Genomic DNA, 26,553 nt, shown 5'->3' on the forward strand with positions numbered 1-26,553 from the left:
TATTATTTTCAGTTCAGCTGAGAAAGCCAAAGAATGACAGTGAGCTGGGGATATGAGTTTGTCAGACGTTATACTCATGTTCATTATTTGCTGCCATTCTGTTGCCAATGACACTCAGATCAGCGAACCAACAGCCCACTGCTGTCCCCTAATCCTTTTCACCTCTTGTGAGCATGTGGCACTGCTAGCAGGTAAAGGCTTACTAGGAGAAATAAATGAAACTCAAAGCCCCCAGAAGCCAAAATGACATAGGATCCTTCAGCTTTTTCTGCTGAGCCACTGCAGGGTTTAAGACAGTCCTCAGCGGCACTAACACTACCAGCCCCGAAGAACACTCTGCCTTCCACAGCACGCGCAACTTACAAGATGTTTCTGGCTGTCAGTAGGAACAGAAAGGCCTGCAGACACTTTCAGGAGCTTCACAATTAATTCAGCAGAAGATTCCTTTGCCAGGATGATAGATGGCTGGTAATGGCTGCTAAAATAACCCAGCACACTCTGATATGACACAATATCCACAAGATGCCACGAGAGTGAGCTTGTCTGTCCAAGGAGAGTAAGTAGAGGAGAATCCTAAAAATGAAAACACACATTCCTTTAGTTCCAGCGCTCCCATTTTTCCAGAAATATGTCTTTACTGAGCCCATGGAGTGACCACTAACATTTCCTATTATGAGCATAGAAGAGTTAAGACATCAAATAAGCTTCTGCTCAAGGCAGAAGTACTCATGAAAGTAATAACTGAAGTCTTGGCAAAACACATTAATGTTAAGATTTAAAGTATTCAGAATCCAGTTTTCAAAGAAACTCTGTGATCTTGTGGTAGAACAGCAATTAATGAGATATAAAATGAAATTGATTTTAATACTATAACTTGGTGTGGTTCCCTTAGACTATAAACTGTCTGAGAAAACCAGGCAGCTAGTCGAAGGCACATCCCATAGGCCATGCATCTATTCAAACCAGAAGGGGCACTAGGGAAACTGAAAAGCCACAATTTCATACAGAGTGAGGATCTAAGAACTCTGCCAAGTCTTGATCACAGGCTCTCTAAAAACTTACTGTTTGGTCCACCAGTTGATCTTCCTTTGCCAATAAAATCATCATGAAAAGGAGGCAGACAACCATGCCCCGGGTCTCTGGGCGGGGACTGGGACTCCAGGCATCAGAGAGCACACTGACCCAGTTGACTTCACAGAGAACAGACCCCAAAAACAAGAAGCAGCTCTTGGGGCTTCCTCGCTCCACCTAAAAGGAAACAACGCTTTTAGCTATCTATGTATCTTAAAAATGTATATACATCAATGTTTACTAAATTATATCTTTTAAATTACTCTTTCTCCCCAGATTATAGAAACTATTTATAACTCTATCCCCCACTCGAGAGATTTAGATGTAATATTTATTTTTCCTCCCATGTTCGATGTGTGGGAACATCTTTCAGTTTGTTTGGAGTTCATTATTTATTCCACTAGTTCTTAACAGGAGAGGAATGATCTTTCCTAGCTCCAGGTAGGGTGACAAACCTCTGCCACAGTCAGTCACCGGTGCTCAAGGGAGCCTACCAAAGTCCTCAGATGTGCTGGCAAGACCAAGGTGATACATCTATTAGTCACTGCTGTCCAAAGCTGAATGTGCACCAGAACCACCCAGAGGACTTATCTGGGGATGGGGAGGGGGTGGGTATATCCACAGAATTTTTAATGTCCTATATCTGGAGTTAACAAGTTCCCAGGTGGTTCTGATGTTGCTAATCCTGGGACCATACTTCGAGACAATTATATTAGCATATTTAATTTTCATACGGCCTTTTTAGTATAATGTGACATTGTAAGTACATCTCTGTATCATTAGTCTTCATAATTTTTTGATAACTGCATAATGTTTAATTAAGTCCTATTTAAACTATATTAGAGATGGGGGGCAAATGTATTATAAAGTATTACTATATAATCAATATCAAAGTTATCTCTTATGAGTTCATTTCAAGACTCTTTAAAATATGTCTAGCTATAAATTTTTCCTTTTTTTAAAAGAAGATTAAAAAGTTCAACTCCATTTGTAAAATCACAATCAATGGAATCTGATGATGATTCATGTCTTCCAGTTACTACCATAATTATATCATGCTATTTACTCTTTTTCCCATGATTTTTCATCCTCCTTTATAATCTATTCTCTATCTTGACCCTCAACCCCCTCAAAATCATACTTTACTATGCCATCAAACTCATGGAACTAAAAGGTTCCCAGCTTCTGGGCAGGGCAGTCTTCTACCCTTAGACTAAAACGACTAGAGATACAAAGTCTATAGCAGCCCTTCATGGACCATTCTATTTAATTGTCATATAGCTAATGCTGCCTTCTTAAATGCTCTCTTTCAGCTCTTTAGACAAAGGTTCAATTCCATATTCATAATAATGATGAATATTTACATAATGCCTGTCTCATATACTAAACCTAGCTATAAAATCATTTTTAACCTTGTATTTTACTAAGACAACTATCCTCAGCTTTCCTTAGAGCTCAGCTACAGAGTTGTGGCTGACAAGAACACCACTGGAACACTAAAAGACTGCATTAGATTTTACTCAGTGTCATAAATAACTATGGATCTGCAATAACTGAAGCACTTAAAGTGTCTCAATAATAAATGTGACATTAGGTTAACAGTGAACACAAATGAACTGGTAACTATGAACAAATAAACTGAAATGGTCATAAAAAGCTAAGACAAGATTAAAGACTTTTTAAAACAGAAACTTAAGAACAGCAACAAAAATGCCCAACTGGTATGTGACACTACTGTGCCTATTTTCTGTACCTATTGCTTCTACTGCAAAAATTCCCACACACTTATTGGGACTTTTTCCAGGTCATTCCAGGTCTTTATATGACTATGATGCATTATTGGCTGCTATAGTAACACTTCTGTCACCTATAACCAAATTATCCCTTATATAACTCTTAAAGAAACTAATGCTTGAGTATCAACTTACATTTTACTTCAATAGAAATTTAACAATAAAAAGTTTTAATGATACTATCATAGAAAAACATGCATACATGCATACACAGAAACACCAAGACTGAGTGTGACAATGTCATTACACTATGTACTGCCATGACAATATCACGAATGTCAAGGGGATGACTGCTATATTACAGACAAAATCTTTCTGGGAGCTTTAAAAATGATCCTGTAAATGCCATCTTACTAACACAGTAAAATGACGTCCATGGGAAGCACCATCTAGGCGATGAAAAATGCAAGCAGGGTCCACACCAGCACACACAGCAACTGCCGAAAACCCACAGTGAACAGGCTGCTCCCAAGACGCCGGGCTGTGGCATGCAAAGTAAAGGGCTTACCTTGAAGAAGGCCTCCATGAGCATCTGGTCAGGACGCAGGTCCCGCCACGGAAGTTTCTGGTAGGCACTGTGAAAAGCATACAGGATGAACTCTGGCATTTTGGGCGCTGTACATGCTTCACAGTAATGCAGCAGGTGCAACCGAAGGGCTCCTTCATCACCAGGCAAGAGCTTATCTAAAATTGAAAAAGAAAATACAGCTGAATACCTTTGGGTTTATCTTTAACACAAACAAAACCCTAACACAAACCACAAATTTGAATGAAAAGTCTAAAACCTAATGTTCTCAATAATTACCCAGCTTCAGAGATTTTCACCTACCAGAGAAAAAACTGATGGCAGAGTAATAATGAAGAATGGTAATTTACTTACTTGGGTAACTGGAAGGAGCAGCTGGCATGTGGGAGATAGCAGAGGTGATCAGTTTGTCCCTAAAACTTCAAAATATATGGCTTTTCACTCAAATACACCTCCACAAGCCCAGCCACCTTTAGGCATCCCTCTAGTCTGCTGCCCTTGGCCATGGACTCAGTCTCATGCACTTGACACTCCATTCATCAGGCACCTTGGAGAAATCTAACATACCCTGGAGAAATCTACCATTCCTCAAAAGGAAATATTCCAAATAACTAAATCTCAACCCTCGGTGCAGTAAAACTAGACTGTTAACCATCATTCTAGCAAGTCACTTGAAAATGAATCTCACACTCTTTTGCGACCTGATCACTCAGCATTAACCCCACAAGTATCCATTACTTTAGTGCCTTCAACAGCTAGTGGCAATGTAAGGGGCATTTAGTCTAAAACAAATTTTTTCAGACTTTCTGATTCTATGCACAGGAATGGAATTTAGTCAAAGAAGAGGGAGTTACACACAATGAGAGCAGTTTCTCAACACTGACCGATGGGAGTTTCTCAACACCGACTTGTGAAAAATGACCGATGATCATCAATACATAGTACCAGTCAACTTATCACTAATATTCCCGTGACCTCAATCCTCAGTCCTTATGAAACAGTAACATATCCTTTTAACAACCTTTTAAAACAGAGGTGAAGGGTAGCATTTGTTTAAATATGGACAGAAAAAAGATAGTTTTGTTTAAATAAGGATGGATATGTAGGAGAAGATGTCTAGGAGGTAATCTCTTAGGACCAGAGGAACTTCTGTAGTCCCAGTCCAGACGCAAATAAGTTCTGTGACCTCAGATGAATTCTTTTTGATTTTCAGGTCCTCATTTTTCTCATCAGTTAAAGCAGAGAGCTGAATCAGACAATCTCACTAAAAGGCTATAATTTAATAATTCTTCATATGGTTATGCACAGTTCTTCTGTTTGCTCTCTCTGAAGTGAGCTACCCTACGGTCATACCACCTTGAACACGCCCCATCTCATCTGAACTGAGCTACCAATTCTTAATGTTAGCCACATACTTTCTTATTTCTAGGCCACTTTTTAATTTTCTATACACAGACCTGTGACAGTGCTTGCCCCTTTATACTAAGAAACTAAACAAACAGCCTCTATGACAATAGTTTTATGCTCAAATATTTGCCTCAAGTCTGCCTTTCCAAAAGAAACCAAAAAAGAGTACTATTAGGATTTCCTGTGTTACTCACTGAACTAGTACTTATCAAGTAGATACTGAGAATACGGCATTATCCTAACCTTAGGGGAATGAAAAGAAGAATGTTTCTGTGCCTTGAGTTTGTATCATAACTGGGGGAGGGAGAGAGATAAGATATATAAAGATCAACCAAAAATACTGGATGAGGTATATCTAGAGAACAGAATATTATTCAGCACTAAAAAGAAGAAAGCTATCAAGTCATGAAAGAAATGGAGAAACCTAAGTGCACATTACTAAACAAAAGAAGCCCATCTGGGAAAGCACCATAATGAATGATCCTAACTATGTGGCATTCTGGAAAAGCTAAAACTATGGAGAAAGTAAAAGAAATCAGTGGTCTCCCAAGGCTAGTGGGCAAGGAGGGGTGACTAGTAGAGGACAGAGGATATTCAGGGCAGTGAAAATACTCTGTAGGATACTGTAATGGTGGACACACATCATTATACATTTATCCAAACCCACAGAATGAACAACACCCAGCACAAGTCATATGGACTTTGGACTCTGGGTGATAACGTGTCAGTGTAGGTTCATCAACGATAACAAATGTACCATTTGGATGGGGGATGGTGATAATGGGGGAGTTGGAGGGGAGACTATGCACTCAGAGCAGGAAGCAAAGGGTATATGCAAATGCTGTACTTTCCACTCAATTATGCTGGGAACCTAAAGCTATACTAAAAAAAATAGTCTATTTATATATAAGTATTATTAGATGACAAATTTTATATATAACACATATATTACTGCTATATATATTAACATGTATTATTGCTATATTATATATACATATTATTATAATACATAATCTATCATCTGATGTTATTATATATAAAATACTGGATGCATGTGTGTGTGCATGCATGTTCAGTTGGGTCCAACTCTTTGCCACCCCATGGACAGTGGCCCGCCAGGCTCCTCTGTCCATGGGCTCTTCCTTGCAAGAATACTGGAGTGGGTTTCCATTTCCTTCTCCAAAATACTGGATGATACATTCTTAGCTCCAGGACTCAGTGCCACATAAACACAGGGCCGCCATGGAGGTGCACCATTCAGATCTCCCTTCAAACAGAACTTGCCACAGATCAGGCTACAGCACTTCAGCACCTGAGTCAAGTCCATCCTCCTCCCTTGAAGCCCTCAGCCAACAATTGAGCACTGACCTGGGCACTTCTGCCAAGGGTGGATTCCTCAGTAAGGAATCATTGCACTCCAACGCCCCATCTGGCTGGCCAAAACTTTCTCAGGTCTGCCCTGCAGACTGAGACTCTTCCTTCCTGCTCTCCTCTCAGTGTTAAGCCTGCACCAGAGGTGAAGGCTTCGCTTGCCTACCCCTATTCCTCTCCCTCTTATTTTCACAGGCATCACCCCCAACACCTCTGAGCATTCTGGCTCCATCACGGTGTCTGCCTCCCACAGATCTGAACTGCAACAATGTGCTATAAAGACTTAGAAACAGGAGAGAAACACACCGGCACCCACGTAAACAAACACCAGGGAAACATGAAGGGCCTGAGGCTTCACCCAGGTAGCGGAATCAGCATAAGCAAAAAAGTGGCAGTGGGCAAGTCCAAGGACGTTTAGGGGAACAGTGAGTAGAGCCATGTGGCTGAATGGATGCTTCCAAAAAACCCAGCCCGTAATGCTGAAGTGCTCTGGGTCAGACGCATTTGAATGCTGAGCTAAAACATTATTACACTTCAAAGTTTTTGAACAAGAATAGCATAGAAACAGAATTTGAGGAGAATCAATTTAGACTCTAGCAAATAAGCAGGAACAGAAATGAGAGGAAACAGAAGGCTACTGCAAGAATCTGGGCTGGGTGGACTAATAGACTTATAAGCCTCCTGATACAAAACATTTAGATACACTAAGTAAATGCAACATCTCTGATAATGCACAACTACATACATTCAGTGGAAGAAAAGAGGTCAGAAGCAGAAAGACTAGAAAAGGAGCATCAAATTGATGCTAAAGGCAGCACAGGATAAGATGGTGAGACAGCATCACCGACTCAATGGACATGAATCTGAGCAAACTCCGGGAGATAGTGAAGGACAGTTAAGTCTAGCGTGCTGCAGTCCATTGGGTCCTAAAGAGTCGGACACAACTTACAACAGCAAAAGCCTCAGTTGCCCTGGGACTGTTATGTGGGGTTTTCAACCTCACAAGGAAACAGAAAACAAGATCTTCTAAGGACAACATCCTCACTGAAAGGGCAGATAAGGGCAGAGGGGAATGGATCTTCTCCACCTTAGCTCAGAATGGGAGTCAGGGAGCCAAGAAAGCTGATTGTGATCATTGAGTTTGGGGGTTGATTTCATGTGTCTGTACAGCATGAAAAGCAAGGCGATCAAACCACTCAATCCTAAAGAAAATCAACCCTGAATATTCATTGGAAGAAATGATGCTGAAGCTGAAGTTCCAATACTTTGGCCACTTGATGCAAAGAGCTGACTCAATGGAAAAGACCCTGATGCTGGGAAAGATTGAGAGCAAAAGGAAAAGGGGGCAGCAGAGGTTAAACAGCATCACTGACTCAATGGACCTGAACTTGAGGAAACTCTGGGAGACAGTGGAGGACAGAGAAGCCTAGTGTGCTGCAGGCCATGGGGCTGTCAGGGGTCTGACACGATTTAGCAACTGAAGAACACCACCACCACAGTGTGAGAAACCCCAAGTCAAGGAATTACACAGAGCCAACTGGCAACAAAGTTAAAAAGGTTAAGAAAGCAGGGCCTTCTGGGGTTGATGTGAATTCTAAATCCAAAAAGGCAAAAAACAAAGAGGAGCCATCTCAAGATGACCTTACTTCTCTTAAAACCTAAAGTTCAAAAAACCTAAAGGAGCCCTGTGAAAAGACAGCTGTTTCTCCTAACACCAAAAGAGCTATAAAAAATGAGACTTCTGAGGAAGAACTGGGTGCACCTAAGCCCAAAAAGATGAGGAAAGAAAAAGAAATAAGTGGAAAAACTGGAGAGAAAAGCCCCAACCTGAAGAATCACAATCAGGATTTCCTGATTGTGGACCTCACTCACTCTTGACTCCAAGAAGTGGCCAGTGAAGAAAATAACAGTGAGTTAGAGCAGGAAAGACTGTGGAGCAAAAAGGAGCTTTCTCTAGATTTCCCATATCTGAAGGAATGATTAAACTTCTCAAAGCCCATGGGGTGACCTTCCTGTTTCCTATACAAGCAAAGACGTTTCACCCTGTCTATAGTGGGAAGGAGTTGATCACACAGGCGAGGACAGGAACTGGGAAGACGTTCTCCTTTACTATGCCTTTGGTTGAGAAACTTCAGGGAGAACTGCAAGATCGGAAGGGAGACTGTACCCCTCAAGTACTGGTTCTTGCACCCACAAGGGAGTTGGCAAGTCAAGTAAGCAGAGACTTCAGTGACATCACAAAAAAGCTGGCATTGGCTTGTTTTTATGGTGGAACTCCCTATGGAGGACAAACTGAATGCATATGGAATGGGATCAGTATCCTGATTGGGACACTAGGTCATATCAAAGACCACCTGCAGAATGGCAAGCTAGACCCCACCAAACTTAAGCATGTTGTCCTGGATGAAGTTGACCAGATGTTGGACATGGGCTTTGCTGATCAAGTATAAGAGATTTTACGTGTAGCAATAAGAAAGATTCAGAAGACAATCCCCAACATTGCTTTTTTTCTGCAACTTGCCCTTGGTGGGTGTATAATGTTGCTAAGAAATACATGAAATCTACATAGGAACAAGTGGACCTGATGGGTTTTTACCCATCAGAAACAGAAAACGGCAGTAACTATATAGTATCTGGCTATCAAGCACCACTGGACTCACAGGACAGCAGTTACTGGGACGTGATCCACATGTACAGTGGTTATCAAGGGAGAACTATCATATTTTGTGAAACGAAGAAAGAAACCCAGGAGTTGAAACAGAATGTGGCCATAAGGCAGGATGCCCAGTCTTTACATGGAGACATTCCACAGAAGCAAAGGGAAATCACCTGGAAAGGTTTCAGAAATGGTGATTTTAGAGTTTTGGTTGCAACCAATGTTGCTGCATGCAGGTCAGACATCCCCAAAGCTGATTCAGTGGTTCAAAGTTCTCCATCAAAGGATAGAGAGTCCTACATTCATCATTTTGGGTGAACAGGTAGAGATGGAAGGATGGGGGTTTGCATCTGCTTTTATCAGCACAAGGAAGAATACCAGTTGGCCCAAGTGGAGCAAAAAGCATGAATTAAATTTAAGCTAATAGGTGTTCCTTCTGCAATGGATAATTAAAGCTTCTAACAATGATGCCATCAGGCTCATGGACTCTGTGTCTCCCACTGCGCTTGATCACTTCAAGCAGTCAACTGAGAAGCTGACTGAGGAGAAGGGAGAAACGGAAGCCCTGGCAGCAGCTCTGACCCACATTTCCAGTGCCACGTTGGTAGACCAGCACTCCATGATCAACTCAGATGCGGGCTTTGTGACCATGACCTTGCAGTGCTCAACTGAAATGCCAAACATTAGTTATGCTTGGAAAGAACTTAAAGAGCGACTGGGTGAGGATACTGATTCCAAAGTGAAGAGAAATGGTCTTTCTCAAAGGAAGGCAGGGTGTTTGCTTCGATATCCCACTGCATCAGTAACAGAAGTACAGGAAAAATGGCATGATTCACAACACTGGCAGCTTTCTGTGGCCACAGAGCAACCAGGGCTAGAAGAACCAGGGAAAGGATAAGGCCATTTCCAGGGATAGTGGGAAGGCAACCAAGGTGTCAGGGGACAGCGGGAAAGGAGGAGAAGCTTCAGAGGACAGCAGTCAGGAGGTGGTAACAGAAGTAACAGATTTCAAAAAAAGGCCAGAAGAGAAGTAGATGCTTTAATAAAGCATTTGAATAGTAATTTGAAGTAGAGGATTTATATGGCAAAAACAGAACTATGCTCAGAAACATGAAACTGAACATTATTTTTCATACAGAGTTAAAAGTTAAAAGCACACTGTATTTCCTTCCTGACCATTTGCCCAATCCCCATCTCTTTGAAGCTTCATCTAAATTATCTCATCTGATTGATGACTGTCATGTATAACTTTACCATTACTTCTGTCTCGGGTGTTCCTTTGGAAAAGGTGTATGGATTCATTACATATTCTAATGTATTGCCTATAAATTACAAGATTAAGTTAAGCATGTATCTGCTGATACTTTGTAAGCTGACCTGTCTTTATACTTAGAAATGCCTCTTATTAACAGTATTCTTCCCAGGTGGCTCAGATGGTAAAGAATCTGCCTGTAATGCAGGAGACCCATGTTTGATCCCTGGGTTGGGAAGATTCCCTAGAGAAGGAAATAGCAACCCACTCCAGTTTTCTTGCCTGGAGAACTCCATGGACAGAGGAGCCTGGCAGGCTACAATCCATGGGGTCACAGGGTCAGACACAACTTAGCAACTAACACTTTCATTTTTTTCACAACATGGGGAAAACACAATTTTAAAACAGAAAGCCCTGTTTTCCATAACTGATGACACTCAGCATTACCTGAGCAAAACCAAATAATGGTAGGGGTGACCTCTCCTTGTTCAAAGATGATAGCCTACCAAATAAAATAAATGGAAATAGGAAAGCAGAGGCAAAAGATTAACTGAATGACTTAAGGAAAAAGTGAAAACTAACCAGAGGCACAATACAACATCTTCCTACCTTTAAAACTGCCGTGCAATGAGTCAATGCACTCAGTGAACAGCTGCACAATGCTTGAGGCCACCACAGCATCACTCTCCAACCAGGGGTAGTGTCGCTGGCCGCTTTAAATAAGAGAAACAGACACTGAGAAAGGAAACACTATGATTAAATCACTGTCCGTCCCAGAATCTGGGGCTTGCCTAATTCCTAGAAAATTCTGTATCACGTAGCCCCTAAAACACATTTACATCACTTTAAAGGCTGTAAATTCCTGGAGGTGAACTGTAGCTTTTAATACCAATAACATAATTTTATTTACTTTCCTTCCTAACCTTTATTCCAATGTTAATTAAGTTTCAGAAGTGTGTCATCTAAATAAGTATCAAATGAACACCTTTTTTTTTTACGTTCAATTATACTCGTGAATCCATCCCTTCTGAATTTGGGTTACATTTCAAATGCCTCAGAGAACAGTATTCTCTACCTAAAGCCTGAAAGGGAAAAAAGTCATGGAAAAAGATGACCAAAAGTGGACAGGGAGGAAGTACCAAAGAAAAAAAAATCTTTATATAAAAATTCAGTTTCTAAATCTGGTTTAGAAAGCTCAATATAAAAAATAAATTCCATTAGCTCTTCCTGGAAATAAACAAGCAGCCTGCATTATGATAAGCAGTCTCACACTCACCACAAAATCCTGAAGCTTGCAGACTGTTTAAGGATATAGCCCTCTGGGAGAGAGCAATTCCCACCCAGTAATTTGAAAGTCAACTTAGTTCCCAAAAAATAACTGATACTGGGTAATATCAAGTAAGTCTCATATTTTGCAGTGTTACATTATCAAAACATAATTCAGGAGAACAACATTTATTTTTCTGAAATTAAATACTAAACTCATTTAACTTTTTATTGTGGAAAGCTGGAAATAAGAGTCCAGTTTTGCTTCAAAATCAATAGCTCTGATCAATTAGACTAACAATTCCACAAACAGAAAATGTCTTAAGTTCACTTTGTAAAGAAGCATTTTCTAAATTTAAATGCTGCCCTACATAAAAATCCAATCTGTGAACCATCAGATGTACCAAAACATCATCGGAACTTTAAGTCTATAGATTTCAAAGGAATTTGAATATAAGAAAAACTATTTACCTTTCATTGTCTTCTAAAACCAGTATCCATGGCTTAAAGAGCTGGATGATTACTGAATGTAGGGATCTTAGCACTAAAACAAAGCAAAATTTTTAGAGACAGGAAACAAGGCCATCAAATGAAGATGGTCAACAGGCACATGAAAAAATGTTCAACACTGCTAATCATCACGGAAATGCATATCAAAATCACAAAGAGATATCACCTCACACCTTTCAGAATGACTATCATCAGAGAACACAAATACTAAATGTCGGCAAAGATGTGGAGAAAAGGGAACCCTTTATACACTGTTGGTGGGAATGTAAATTGGTAAAGCCAATTTACTGATACTTTTATCAGTATCACTGATAACTAAAAAAATCTACTTATTATCTGTATACTTAAAAACCTATGGTGATACACAAAAAACATGTTTAATATAACTAAGCATGTTTCACTTTTCATTTGCTGCAATAAAATTTCTTAAATTGGACAAGTTTTATTATAATACATTGTCACAGACAATTTTATAACACACATTTTTTTAAATGAAAAAACTTAAATACTCTTAATGAGATAAATAATAGGAAGAGAGAATTGGAGACCGAAACCTGAATCTTTGTATTTCACCTTACAAAGACAGGGTGAAGCAAGCACCCACTATGTAAGTGAACACAGGTACGACACATATATGGGTTCACACTTGTACTGTGTATTTCCTATTTTTTCTTCGTAACTCTCAGATATACAGATTTATCACCAAGATTTAAATATTTTAGTTTCTATTCAAGTCTCTCCTAATGGAAGGTCAGAACACCTAAGCTCTGTGTTGCTCTAAAGGCATATTACCTGTTTTGCTGCTGGCAGATGGGTCTTGGGCCAAGCAGGCCATTTCTGAGTCAAGCAGCCTTTTTACAAGATAGCCCAAGAATGTCTTCATATCTGCCATGTAAGGACTCCATTTTGAGAATAAACCAAAACTTTTAAAATCCAATGTGGATAACCGAAGCTTATAAAAAAAGTTTGACAGCCACTGTATAGTCTCCATTACCTGGAAAAAAATGACCAATTTAAAAAAATGCTTACTGAATATCTACCTTTAGTAGAATATTACAGTAGGCTGAGACGAAGAGCTTTGACTTTGTAATCGAATTACAAAGGTATATAGCATATGAAAAGTAAATCAACAGATTTCAAACTCCTTTTCAAAAGTAAAGGAACCACTGTTTCATATAAATTCATGTGAACTCACATCATGTAAAACTGATGAAGCCGACAGCTCTGGGGGACAACTGCGTGAAACCTACTCAAAGGAGCCAGTGAAGCAGGAGGGTGAAAGTGGGAAGGGGAGATACAAAGGGCTGGGCCTGGGCTATTCAGGAACCGAGGAGCGAGAATCAGACTGAGGCACAAGAGAAAGGCGAGCCAGGCACAGGGGGGTGGAGATGGGGCAGGGGGCGGAGGGAACAGGAGATGACTGACAAGGAAAGCACAGGGCTCTTGAAGATAAAGAGATGCATTTTTAGATACAAATTTTAAATGTGCTCCAGTTGTTTAAAAAAACAAAACTTTATAGAGGCAAGAGCTACACACCTGCTTGTCGGACAAGAGAACATCAGGAGAACTTGGAAGCGCCGTGCTCTCCACAGAGGCTGCCCCCTGCTGGCAGCCTGCGGTGCAGCAGCCCAGGGCTCTCAGGGTGGCTTTCCAACACTCGGGGCTCAGCAGCTGTTCAGCAGAGCCTTCCAGGGTGTGGACAGAGGACAGCAAGTCAGCATCCTTCACAAACTAACTGTTCAATGTGAACCCAAGAACACATGTACTTTACGAATGAATGAGCATTAAGTAAAAATCCAAAACATATTCATAAAGGTCTATGGTAAAGAGAGCAAAGTTCAGAGAACCTACTGAAAGATCTGTGCAGGTGGACACCTGACTTTCCTTATTCTCGGTAACCCTGCTGGGAGTGAACACAGCAGAGCCATTTGAGCTGGAATCTGTGAGCCCCTAACTGGGCAATAGTAAAGGTGCATCTTTCTGGCTGGACGATGGGAGAGAAACAAAGGAGCCATGGAACAGAATACAATTGCAGAGTCTATGCCCTCTTCAGAAAAAGTCTCATACTTATCTAACACCCTACTCCTGTAACAGGCAAAACCTAAAGCAACACAGAGACACTATGCAAAAGTAGAGACTACCAACCAGCACAGAGCTACCTGCAAAGCTTCCACTTCCCAGAGGACAGGCCCTGACCACCAGGAAGTGGCTCAGTTCAAGTAGGACAACAGTGGCTCAGAAGGGCAGGTCTGGATGGAGTCATGCACACCAAGAAGATGGCAGTGAGGCCAGGGGAAATTGCAATGGGCTCACCCAGGGCAAATGAAGACAGATTAGCAATGGGTGAAGCCCTGGGAACACTGCCATGAAGGCCGGAGGGGATGGAACACCAGGAGGCTGGAGGTCATGGAATCTGACAGAGGTGGTACTGTTAGTCTTAAGCCTGTGACTGAACTACTTTTCCTGCGAATTAAAACTTTTCTGCTAAATCCAAGTCAATGGTTGCTTGTATAAACAATTAATAATCTCTTTAAAAGGCTTCAGGGAAGGGAGCTTCCCTGGTGTCCAGTGGTTAAGAGTCTACTGTGCAGGGCAGGGGATGCGGGTTCGATCCCTGGTGGGGAAATGAGACCCTGCATACTGCAGGGCAACTGGGTCAGTGACCGTAACCAGAAAGCCCGCAACACACAAGGAAGATCCTGCGTGCCATAGCTGAGGCCTGAGGCCTGACACCAAATAAATATTTAAAAAAATAAAATGTTTCAGGGGGAAATTCCGCAATATATGTTCAATCAAATTTTGAAAACTTAGGAGTAAAACTTAGCTATGTAAATAACCATTAAAAATTATACAAGTGCACATCTGTACCACCACTCCCCACCCACCTTGTAACCTGCCTCTGTAAGAAATAATGAACGTTTTGAAGGGCTTTGCATATTAGACTATACATTCAAGTAGTCCAATACATAAGATCATTAGCTTATTCATAAAACTATTTCTATAAAGTGACACAAAGATTTGACATAATGCAAAATTTAGTTTTCCATTACATCAATAAACAGTATGAAGTTTACATGAATAAAGTAAATACTATTTCATTTTTCAAATTTCAATAAAATTCCTGCCGAGTGAAATTTCAAAACTAAAAAGTCTGCACTCTTTATTTCTCCTTTATTTCTCCAACACTCTGATGGAAAACTGCAGGAGGGGGATAAAAACAGTGGGAATTTGGAAAATTTAATGTTGCTCTTTCTCTTGGATAATATAAAAACAGTGTATCATTATACTGGGATAAAATTCATTTGCAAAATACAAGAGTGAAAAAATTAGGGGGGGGGGGGCGGTGGGCACGGGCAACCCTAACTGTATCCATCATTTTGAAACTAGAAAGAAACCAACTGGTATATTAAAGCACATTGTAAAGGAGCAACTTTCTTCTATTCCCAAATCTATAGTCACCAGAGGAAGCAGGCCCACCCCAGTCAAGACAGCTGCAAAATCAAAGTAAAGAGGTGCACGCAGGACTGTGGACTCCAATGTCTAAGAGCGGTCCCGCCCAATTAGGGCCCAATCTGACAACAGACAGCAACCTTTAGGGCATTATTCATTGAGCATTTCGGGTGGAGGTTAGTAATTCTAAACTCCTGCATGCTTGTATTATTTTTACATTTTTGGATGACATCTGTGGAATGGTTAATGTCATACTGAACATTCACTGCGATCTAATCAGTCACAATTAAGACACTTACTTTGCATCAGCAGCCTGAGAATGTCACTGTACTGGTCAGGAAACTGGTACAGAAGAAGGTAAGTCCAGTGCTTACAGAAAAGATTAAATGGCATCAAAATATCTTCGTCTGGTTCAAGGCCCCAGGCAGTAAGTGCCAAATGAATGGACTCCAGAAGCCTGGTACGATCAGACAGAGGAGGTTTAGTGGAGTTTAACCATTGCTTAAGATCGAACTAAAAAGAAAAAGAAATAAGAAGCAGTTTTATTTATACTAGAAAGCTGATTGCAATAGAGCAAATTATGTGCAATTTAGTTTGAAAGTCAAAGTTTACCTAGTATTTAGCTTTTCGTAAGGATTGAAACTAAAATTTATACACTTAAAAGAATCTAAGCAGTTCAATAACTAATGGAGCCATTATGTCTCCATCTCTACTTCACTCTTGGGGTTGCAGAAGCAATTTTTTCAGCTCCACAAGCTTTTTTACAATTTAAGAACCTTGTTGCTAAGTTTTCCCTATAAAATAAGGATCAGAACTGTGTAGTTCTTCTTCACTGGTCACACTGCCACAAACAAGTGGCAACTTTATGGAACTATCTCCTTCTAGTGGCCATGTTTCTAAATCTTCATCAGTTAATGAAAATTCAGGGTGTTGATCTCACCTTCCAGAATCCCAAACTATAAAACATGCTTTCCCCTATTAAAAATTGCGATTAGTCTCCAGGTCCTAAAAAATGTCCAAGTTTTATGATTTATAGATGTCAGAGAAGTCCAATTGAAAGCAAAATAGCTAAGGCTCTGATTTCTCAACTGGTAACATTTGACATATTAACAACTCAATTATCAAACACAATTAAGGCATAAATTCAAGACACATTCAAAAGAAGGATGTACCAAATTATTACTATGATTATCTCAAAACTGTAGGAAGTTTTTAAAGAGCTTGGGAGCTGGTCTTTTTTATACTACATGTGGTGAGACTGTCCTACAGGACATAATCAATGCACACAGAAGCAGCAGCTACAGGATCGGACTACTTGAAGATGACATCAAACGTGAAAAGGGCCTGTCTGCCTCCAGTCCCCCTGGAGAAGAGCTCCAAGGGCCCTGCATTTCTGAGGCACAGGGAAACAACAGCAGGGCCTACACCTCAATGACAACGTCAGGACTGAGTCACACCTCACCTTGGTCAGCAGCATGAAAATCATATCACTGTTGTCCTCACGCAGAAACTTCACCACCTTCTCATAGAGCTGGATGAACTCCGCAGGCGCAGCACTGGGAGTGAAGAAAGGAGACAAGAGGGAGCAAAGCCTTCTGTCCTTCAGAATGGTCTGAAGGACTCTTCTGCATTCTGATTTAGTGCCACTGATAAATACCTTCAAAGAATTGAAAAGGGAAAATGTCACCAAATTCTCCCCTCCCCAACTTTTCTTTGAGCAACCAAGTTTTAAGGAATAGCATATACAGCTAACAGAAATTTTTCCAAATGAAAATATGAAACAATCAAAAGAAATCTAAAACCAACAGATAAATCTATCACTTTCAATGTAACCTATATTAAAAATTCTGGATAATCCATTCATTTGGTTTGGACAAGTCAAAGAAAATGTTTAAAAGATTAAAATACTGGGATAATCTGAATCCAGAAATTTGCAGTGTACCTACCATGATTACTAAGTTTCTAAAGTGATTCTGCACTATGTCAAGAAAAAAAAAAGATTCTAGGTTACAGACTTTACTGAGATATGCTTTTAATACTTTTAAAAAGCTAACTTTCATAATTAATATACACCTTGTTTTAACTTGTTCTAATGTTTAAGAGTATTAGAATATAAGTTGATATTTAATCTCAGACTTAGGAAAACTTTGATAAATTTGATCAGAGACAGAAATAATAAAGGATAAGACTGATAGATTTGAATATATAAAAATTTTGACTTCTATATGGCAAAAAGAATCATAAAATAATAGAAAACTGACAAAGTAGAAAAAGTATAACATGTTCCAGACACCAGGTTAACAGTCTGAGGAGCTCTTCAAAGCAATCGAAAAATCGAAAAGAAACTTCCCAGCAGAAAATGTGCAAAGAACAAAAACCAGAAAATTCACAAAAATTAAATCATTTGAAAAATCATGCAACTGAACTAATACTTAAAGAAATACAACTTAAAATAATCACAAAGCACCACTTCCCTTATTAGATTAGCAAGACCTAAAAAGAATGATCAGTCCTAATGTTAGTTCTAACATGGAGAATAATAAATTGACCCCTGTTATTACAATGTAAATAGGTGTAAACAGGAGAACAGTATGACAATATACATCAATTGCTAGTCCTTTTGACATAGTGATCAGACTTCTAAGAAATTATCCTATGAAAAAACAGTCTAATAATTTCACAAAGGTATGTAAGAATATTTAGTTCAGGCTTACAGCAGCAAAACAACCAACCAACCTAAATATTCATCCAGAGAGCACTGGCTCAATACATTACAATGTATTATCTGTACTATGGAACACTATATATTAAATACTATGATGCAGGTTTTTACTTATTATCAAGGAATAATGTCTAAAATGTGTCTGAATGAAAAAAATAGCATATGCTAGCTTTTAAGTGTGTATCCCTATCTCTATATCTATATATAAGAATGATATATCATTTTTACACATACACACATATACCAATAGACACAGATACACAAGATCAACTATAAGGAAATGTTAGCTATGTAACCAGGATCTCCAGGAGATTAGGATTATAAGAAATTTCTCTTTATACTTTTTGCACTCTCTGTATTGCTTATAATAAGCACTCATCAATTTCATAATTAGGAAAAACATTTCTAAAAAATCTACTTTAATATCTGCTCAGCATCACCTCCCTAAAAGTATCCAATAAATAACCACTCATTTAATTGAATTTGAAGAAGAGTACATGGTTAATTAGTATTTCTATATTTCCCAGCAAGTGGCATTCCTTGCTTTAATGACACATTTCATAAATCTGCATGGATTCATTGCCCCTTCCTAAATACCCATATATTTAAGAGTTAAGTCAAGTAAATAAATTGTGAGCAGCAGCTGAGAGGCAGCAGTGCAGAGGTGGAGCAAGCACTGAACGCTGAGTCAGAAGACCTGGGCTCCCTCTCGCTGCCAGGGCTCACCAGCTGTATTCCTTAGGCAAGTCACTCAATCTTTTAGAGGCTAGTTTTTCTCATCGTTAACACTGAAATGCTACCAATCACACAGAGTCATTGTAAGGATGAAATAAAATAATGATTTTTAAAATTTATTTATTATTTTAATGATTTATTATAAAAAGCATTTTATAAACAATAGTCTCATATAGTTAATATCATTAACATCAACAGCATACAATAGAATTTGACATCTCCCTGCTGACTTTCATATACTAATAATTTAACAACTCTTTCTGAAAAGCAGAATTCCATACCAGCAATTCTAACCACATCTTGAGAAGTCAACAGTTCAAAAGGGCTTCTGAACTAGGTAAGACTCTGAACCTGTAAGTGCGGAGTCAACCCTGATTATATATATCTGATGAGGACACTGCAGGGACTCATCAATGTAAATAAGGCTAAAAACACAGGATAACCTTACCTGTCCCAAGATCTCAATGCATGAAGTAAAGAACTGCCTTGTGGGAGGATGACGCTGGGTCTCGTCACTGACATAATCCACAACAGTAAAGAAGAGGCTGATGCCAACCTTCTGAACCCCAGGGGTGGGCTGCGACTGGTAGGCGTTCACTAAGGCCCTGTGGGAAAACACTGGTAAGGCTACTGGTCTACAGTAAGAGAATTCAGACCCACAGTGTTTCCCTGATACTCTACATTTCTCAGGCAATATCCTCAGAGTCCTTAGAGCCCCCTACAAATGTCACTTTAGAAATATTTCACAGGATAGCTTACAACTTGACCCAACAACTTATTTTCAACACATAGAAATGATTTTATGTCCTCCTAGAGTTAGGGTGGGGGGATTAGTCTTTATTAACATTAAGTATTTTCATATGTCAAAGTGAAAGTGTGCTAGTCACTCAGCCATGTCATGAAGTCATGCAAACCCCATGGACTGCAGCCCACCAGGCAAGAATACTGGAGTGGATAGCCATTCCCTTCTCCAGGGGATCTACTCAACTCAGGGGCTGAACCTGGGTCTCCTGCATTGCAGGCAGATTCTTTATTGCCTGAGCCACCAGGGAAGCCCAACAACTTATTTCCAATACACAGAAATGACTTTATGTCCTCCTGGAGGGAGGAAAATCAGCCTTTATTAACATTAAATATTTTCATAGTTGTATGTAATCCACAATTTTACATCCAATTAATCCAAATATTATTCAATGTTGTATACTACATAAATACACATTTTTAAAAATAAGAACCTTGATTTCTCTAAATTTTAAAATCTAAAACAATGACTTAGGTTGAAGAAAAAGATTTTTGTATAGAAGATGATCCTAGTATAAAAGATGTCTCTTCTAATTCTTACTCTGTTTTGAGTTTCTTTTCCAGAAAAAGAAATAGCAACCTCTTGTTCACCTTATCTCCTCCTCCTTCCCAGACCCTTCCAATCTAACCCACGAAAGGTCTCAATGCCCCTGTCCACACCACCATCCTAATCTACAGGGGGATTAGCTGCTGGTCAGTCAACCTCTCCTATCCCAGATAATATCCTGGTGGCTTTGAGCTCCAAAAGAAACCACCATGCATGGTCAAACGCAAGCCAGCAACTACACTTGTGAGCCCTGAGCAATTCCACTGCAAACTTTGCTCAATAATCTGAACTAATGATGATGACTTCCTGAGTAAATGTGCCTTTAATATAAAGCTTAAGCACTAAATCTCTCCAGATTAAATTCTAATGTAATGTATCACCTCCTAATTCAAGGGTCAGCAAAATTATTCTATAAAGAGACAGTAAATATTTTATGCTTTATGGGCTATAAATTGTCATAACATTCAACTTCGCCACTGGAACATAAAAGCCATACACATTAGATAAGTACATGGGCATGGTTATGTTACAATAAAACTTTACTTATAAAAATAGATGGCAGGTCAGATTTGGTCCAAAGGCTGCTCATTCCTATGCTAGTTAATTAGTAGGTGAGTGGGGGGATAGTAGCAAGTATGATTGCTATCAGTAATAACTAACTAGTATTTTAAATTAGAACGCCCTCAAAACTTACGTAATCAAGTTTTCAGCATGCACGGCGGCTTCCACAATATTAAGTGATGGTGGTTTAGCAGCTTCTGCTTGCAACTGCTTTACTTCTTTTCGCAGAACATGAAGCTGTTGGCTTATTGCTTCATTCTTATGCATACCTTCAAACTAACAAAAATTAGGGTGGTCAACAGATTTATCTGCCCCTACAGGTTTCTAGAGCAGACACTTTATTACAAATATCCTGGGTATTTCATAAAGAGAGTATTATTACAACTAATACTATAACAAAATTCTCAGTTGAACCTGAGGAGGATGTGGGCAAAAATGTCAAAAAAAAACTATTTAAGAATCTCAAGCTTTTCATGAAGAATCAAACTCGAATTAGTTTGTTGCTGGTTCAGAGTTTTTTTGGTAGGCTATGTTCTATGCCACTTATGCTTCAATGCTCCAATTCTCATCAAAAATAAACTCAATGGCTTCCACCACTGGGGCTTTTCTTGAGGCACATCAAGCCCTCTTCTGTTGACCATCCCTCCCCAGAGCTGTAACCCTTCTCTGTTCCCCCGATCCAGAAACACATGTAATCTGACACTGGGCCTGCAGGTCTCATCTGCACAAAACCATAAAAAGAGGATGACACAAATCTGTTAATAAAACAACTGGAGGAAGGAAAGATATATATTTATAAAAAATACCAAAAATAAGATAAAATGTGAGAAATGACGAAATCAGTTGCATGCTGAGGAAAGAGCAATTGACTAATTTCAGTGGTTCTTGAAATCTGGTCTTTGATAGAATTTTACTGGTTCTCAACAAAGATGTGAAAAATAAGAATTTATTGAGGTTTGAAAAAAAAACTAAAGTTATTTCAATTTTTTAGAACTATCCTACCAAGATGGTAGCGTAGAAGGACGTGTGCTCATCTTGTCCTATAAGAACACCAAATCGCAACTAGCTACTGAACAGTGACCACTGACAGGAGTATGCTAGAATTCACCCAAAAAAAATATACTCCACATCAAAGGACAAAGAAGAAGTGGCAATGAGTTGGTAGGAGGGGTGCGATCACGTTTGAAGCAAACCCCACACCCCCCAGAGACTGTTGGAGGGGACAAATACCTGTGTGCACCAGGACGCAGGGTAAAGGGGCAGTGACCCCCACAGACTTAGCCAGGCCTGCCTGTGAGTGTCTGAGGGTCTTGTGTGGAGGTGTGGGTCAGCAATGGACTGCCACGGGGACGGGGCACTGGCAGCAGCGGTTCTGGAAAGCCTGTGTCCTGTAAGCCCTTTTAGAAGACACCTCCAGCCCAACCACAGAGCCTGGGATGCCTCAGGCCAAACAACTAACAGGGAGGGAGCACAGCTCCACCCATCAGTAGAAAATCGGATTAAAGATTTACAGAACATGGCCCTGCTCACCACACCAAGATTCAGTTTTCCCCACAGCCAGTCCCTCCCACCAGGAAGTTAGCACAAGCCTCTTATCCTCATCCATCAGAGGGCAGATAGAAGCAGCAAGAACTACAATCACATGGCCCCAAGAATGAAAAACACAATCATAGAAAACTAACCCAAATGGTCACATGGATCCAGCCTTGTGTAACTCAATGAAGCTATGAGCCATGTGGGGCAGGGCCACCCAAGACAGAATGGACATGATGGAGAGTTCGGAAAAAGAAGGTCTACTGGAGAAGAGAATGCCAAGCCACTTCAGTATTCTTACCTTGAGAATCCCATGAACAGTATGAAAGGGCAAAAAGATATGACACCATAAGATAAGCCCCCCAGGTCAGCAGGTGTCCAAAATGCTACTAGGGTATATTGGGCATCTGGTCCCATCACTTCATGACAAGTAGAAGGGGGAATAGCGGAAGCAGTGACAGATTTTCTCTTCTTGTGCTCCAAAATCACCATGATGACTGTAGCCATGAAATTAGAAGATGCTTACTTCTTGGAAGAAAGGCTATGACAAACCTAGACAGTGTATTAAAAAGCAAAGACATCACTTGCCAACAAAGGTCTGTATAGTCAGAGCTATGGTTTGTCCAGTAGTCATGTACAGATGTGAGAATTGGACCACAAAGAAGGCTGATCACCAAAGAATTGATGCTTTCAAATTCTGGTGGTGGAGAAGGCTCTTGAGAGTCCCTTGGACAGCAAGGAGATCAACCAGTCAATCCTAAGGGAAATCAACCCTGAATATCTATTGGAATGACTGGTGTTGAAGCTGAAGATCCAATACTTTAGCCACCTGATGCAAAGAGCAGACTCATTGGAAAAAACCCTGATGCTGGGAAAGATTGAGGGAAGGAGGAGAAGGGGGTGACAGAGGATGACACGGTAGGACAGTATCACTGATTCAACGCACAGGAACTTGGGCGAAGTCCAGGGGATGGTGATGGACAGGGAGGCCTGGCATGCTGCAGTCATCGGGTTGCTAAGAATCAGACATGACTTAGCAACTGAACAACAACAGTGCTACTGGGGAAGAGGAGAGAAATAACTAGAAAGAAAGAAAGGGTGAGCCGAAGTGGAACTGACATCCAGTCGTAGATGATGTGTCTGGTGGTAAAAGTAAAGTCCAATGCTGTAAAAACCAATATCGCACAGAAACCGAGAACGTTAGGTCCGTGAATGAAGGTAAACTAGATGTGGTCAAGAAGGCAAAGGCAAGAGCGAACACTGACATTTTAGGAATGAGTGAACTAAAACAGAAGCAAACGGACAAATTTAATTTAGATGGCCATGATATCTACTATAGTGGGCAAGAATCCCTTGGCAAAAAAAAGAGTAGCCCTTACAAGTCAACAAGAGTCCAGAATGCAGTACTTGGGTGCAATCTCAGAAATGACAAAATGATCTTAGTTCCTTTCCAAGGCAAACAATTCAGCGTCACAGTAATCCAAGTCTACACCCCAACCCTGGTAACTCAGCTGGTAAAGACTCTGCTTGCAATGCAGGAGACCCCTGTTTAATTCCTCAGTGGGGAAGATCCGCTGCAGAAGGGATACGCCAATCACTCCAGTATTCCTGAGCCTCCCTGCTGGCTCAGCTGGTAAAGAATTCGCCTGCAGTGTAGGAGACCTGGGTTCGATCCCTGGGTTGGGAAGATCCCCTGGAGGAGGGAATGGCTACCCACTCCAGTATTCTGGCCTGGAGAATTCCATGGACAGAAGAGCATGGAGGGCTACAGTCCATACAGTCTCAAAGAGTCAGACACGATTGAGAGACTTTCACTTTTCACTTTCACTTTACATGCCCCAAGCCCTAAGGCTGAAGAAGCTGAAATTGAACAGTTCTATGAAGACCTTCAAGACCTTCTAGAACTAACATAAAAAACGATATCCTTTTCATCATAGGGACTGGAGTGAAAAAGCAGGAAGTCAAGAGATACCTGGAGTAACAGGCAAGTTGGGCCTTGAAGTACAAAATGAACCAGGGTAAAGGCTAACAGAGTTCTCTTTGCCAAGAGAACGTACTGGCATACATAGACAATACCAGATGGTCAATACTGAAATCAGATTAATTATATTCTTTGTAGCTGAAGATGGAGAAGCTTTATACAGTTAGCAAAAACAAGACCTGGGGCTGACTGTGGCTCAGATCATGACTCCTATTGCAAAATTCAGACTTAAATTGAAGAAAATAGGGAAAACTACTAGACCATACAGGTATCACCTAAATCAAATCCCTCATGATTATACAATGGAAGTGACAAATAGATTCAAGGGATTAGATCTGATAGACAGGGTGCCTGAAGAAATATGGACAGAGGTTCATAACACTGTATGGGTGGTAGTGACCAAAACCCAGAGAAAAAGAACTGAAAGACAGCAAACTGGTTGTCTTGAGGAGGCTTTATAAATAGCTGAGAAAAGAAGAGAAGTGAAAGGCAAAGGAGAAAGGAAAAGATATACCCAACTGAATGCAGAGTTTCAGAGAATAGCAAGGAGAATAAGAAAGCCTTCCTCAGTGATCAGTGCAAGGAAATAGAGGAAAACAACAGAGTGGGAAACACTAGAAATCTCAAGAACACTGGAAATATCAAGGGAACACTTCATGCAAAGATGGGCCCAATAAAGGACAGAAATGGCAAGGACCTAACAGAAGCAGAAAAGATTAAGAAGAGGTGGCAAGAATACACAGAACTATACAAAAAAGGTCTTAATGACCTGGATAACCATGATAGTGTGATCACTCACCTAAAGCCAGCTATCTTGCAGTCTGAAGTCAAGTGGGTCTTAGGAAGTATTAACTATGAATAAAGCTAGTGGAGTTGACAGAATTCCAGCTGATCTATTTCAAATCCTAAAAGATGATGCTGTTAAAGTGTTGCACTCAATATGCCAGCAAATTTGGAAAACTTAGTGGTCACAGGACTGAAAAAGTCAGTTTTCATCCCAATCCCAAAGAAGGGAAATGCCAAAGAATGCTCAAACTACCACACAACTGCACTCATTTCACATGCTAGCAAGGTAATGCTCAAAATCCATCAAGTCAGGTTTCAGCAGTACATGAACCAAGAACTTCCAGATGTAAAAGCTGGATTTAGAAAAGGCAGAGAAACCAGAGATAAAATGGCCAACATCGGTTGGATCATGGCAAAAGCAAGGGAATTTCAGAGAAACATCTACTTTTGCTTCACTGACTACACTAAAGCCTCTGACTACATGGATCACAACAATCTGGAAAAACCTTAAAGAGATGGGAATACCAGACTACCTTACCTGCCTCCTAAGAAACCTGTATGCAGGTCAAGAAGCAAAAGGTAGAACCGGACATGGAACAATGGACTGGTTCAAAATTGTGAAATGAGTACATCAAGGCTGTATATAGTCACCCTTCTTATTTAACTTATATGCAGAGTATATCATGGGAAGTGCCAGGCTGGATGAATCACAAGCTGGAATCAAGACTGCCGGGTGAAATATCAACAACCTCAGATATGCAGATGATACCACTCTAATGGCAGGAAATGAAGAACTAAAGAGTCTCTTGATGGGTGTGAAAGAAGAGAGTGAAAAAGCTGGCTTAAAATTCAACATTAAAAAAACTAAGATCATAGCATCTGGTCCTATCACTTCATAGCAAATAGATGGGGAAGAAATGGAAACAACAGCAGGTTTTATTTTCTTGGGCTCCAAAATCACTGCAGATGGTGACTGAAGTCATGAAATTAAAAGATGCTTGCTCCTTGGAAGAAAAGCTGTGACAAACCTAGACAGTGTATTACAAAGCAAAGAGACATCACTTTGCTGATAAAGGTCGGTATAGTCAAAGCTATGGTTTTTCCAATAGTCATGTACAGATATGAGAGCTGGACCAGAAAAAAGGCTGAGTGCTGAAGAACTGATGTTTTCAAACTATGGTGCTCTTGAAACAAGACTTTTGAGAGTCCCTTGGATAACAAGGAGATCAAACCAGTCAATCCTAAAGGAAATCAATCCTGAATATTCATTGGAAGGACTGATGCTGAAGTTCCAAGACTTTGGCCACCTGATGCAAAGAGCCAACTCATTGGAAAAGATCCTGATACTGGGAAAGACTGAGCGCCGGAGAAGAGGGCAATGAAGAATGAAATGGTTGGATGGCATCACCAACTCAATGAACAAGAGCTTGAGCAAACTCAGGGAGATAGTGAAGGACAGGGAAGCCTGGTGTCCTACAGTTCATGGGGTCACAAATAGTTGGACATGACTTAGTGATTGAGCACCAACAATCCTTTATTTCAGATTATGTCTTTCTTAGTTGAGAGGTTGTTAATATCCCTTTCT

The 26,553-nt window shown here is 40.2% G+C and overlaps 1 protein-coding gene and 1 pseudogene across 1 annotated transcript in view; one reads left to right on the forward strand and one right to left on the reverse strand.

The window, feature by feature from the left end:
• The window catches only part of EPG5 (ectopic P-granules autophagy protein 5 homolog), a 128,676-nt gene that overhangs the window by 17,599 nt on the left and 84,524 nt on the right, over window positions 1-26,553 (reverse strand). The window contains exons 28-38 of the mRNA XM_043888861.1: window positions 20,802-20,944; window positions 19,208-19,364; window positions 16,765-16,959; window positions 15,602-15,815; window positions 13,389-13,537; window positions 12,645-12,846; window positions 11,814-11,886; window positions 10,686-10,789; window positions 3,373-3,548; window positions 1,063-1,248; window positions 364-573 (exon numbers count right to left, since the gene is read on the reverse strand). Of these exons, the coding sequence (XP_043744796.1) occupies window positions 364-573; window positions 1,063-1,248; window positions 3,373-3,548; window positions 10,686-10,789; window positions 11,814-11,886; window positions 12,645-12,846; window positions 13,389-13,537; window positions 15,602-15,815; window positions 16,765-16,959; window positions 19,208-19,364; window positions 20,802-20,944 (1,809 nt within the window). The remainder of the gene's footprint in view (window positions 1-363; window positions 574-1,062; window positions 1,249-3,372; window positions 3,549-10,685; window positions 10,790-11,813; window positions 11,887-12,644; window positions 12,847-13,388; window positions 13,538-15,601; window positions 15,816-16,764; window positions 16,960-19,207; window positions 19,365-20,801; window positions 20,945-26,553) is intronic.
• Window positions 6,437-9,722, forward strand: LOC122684606 (annotated as a pseudogene).

Source organism: Cervus elaphus, chromosome 27 (genome assembly GCF_910594005.1).
Source record: "Cervus elaphus chromosome 27, mCerEla1.1, whole genome shotgun sequence".
Taxonomy (NCBI): domain Eukaryota; kingdom Metazoa; phylum Chordata; class Mammalia; order Artiodactyla; family Cervidae; genus Cervus; species Cervus elaphus.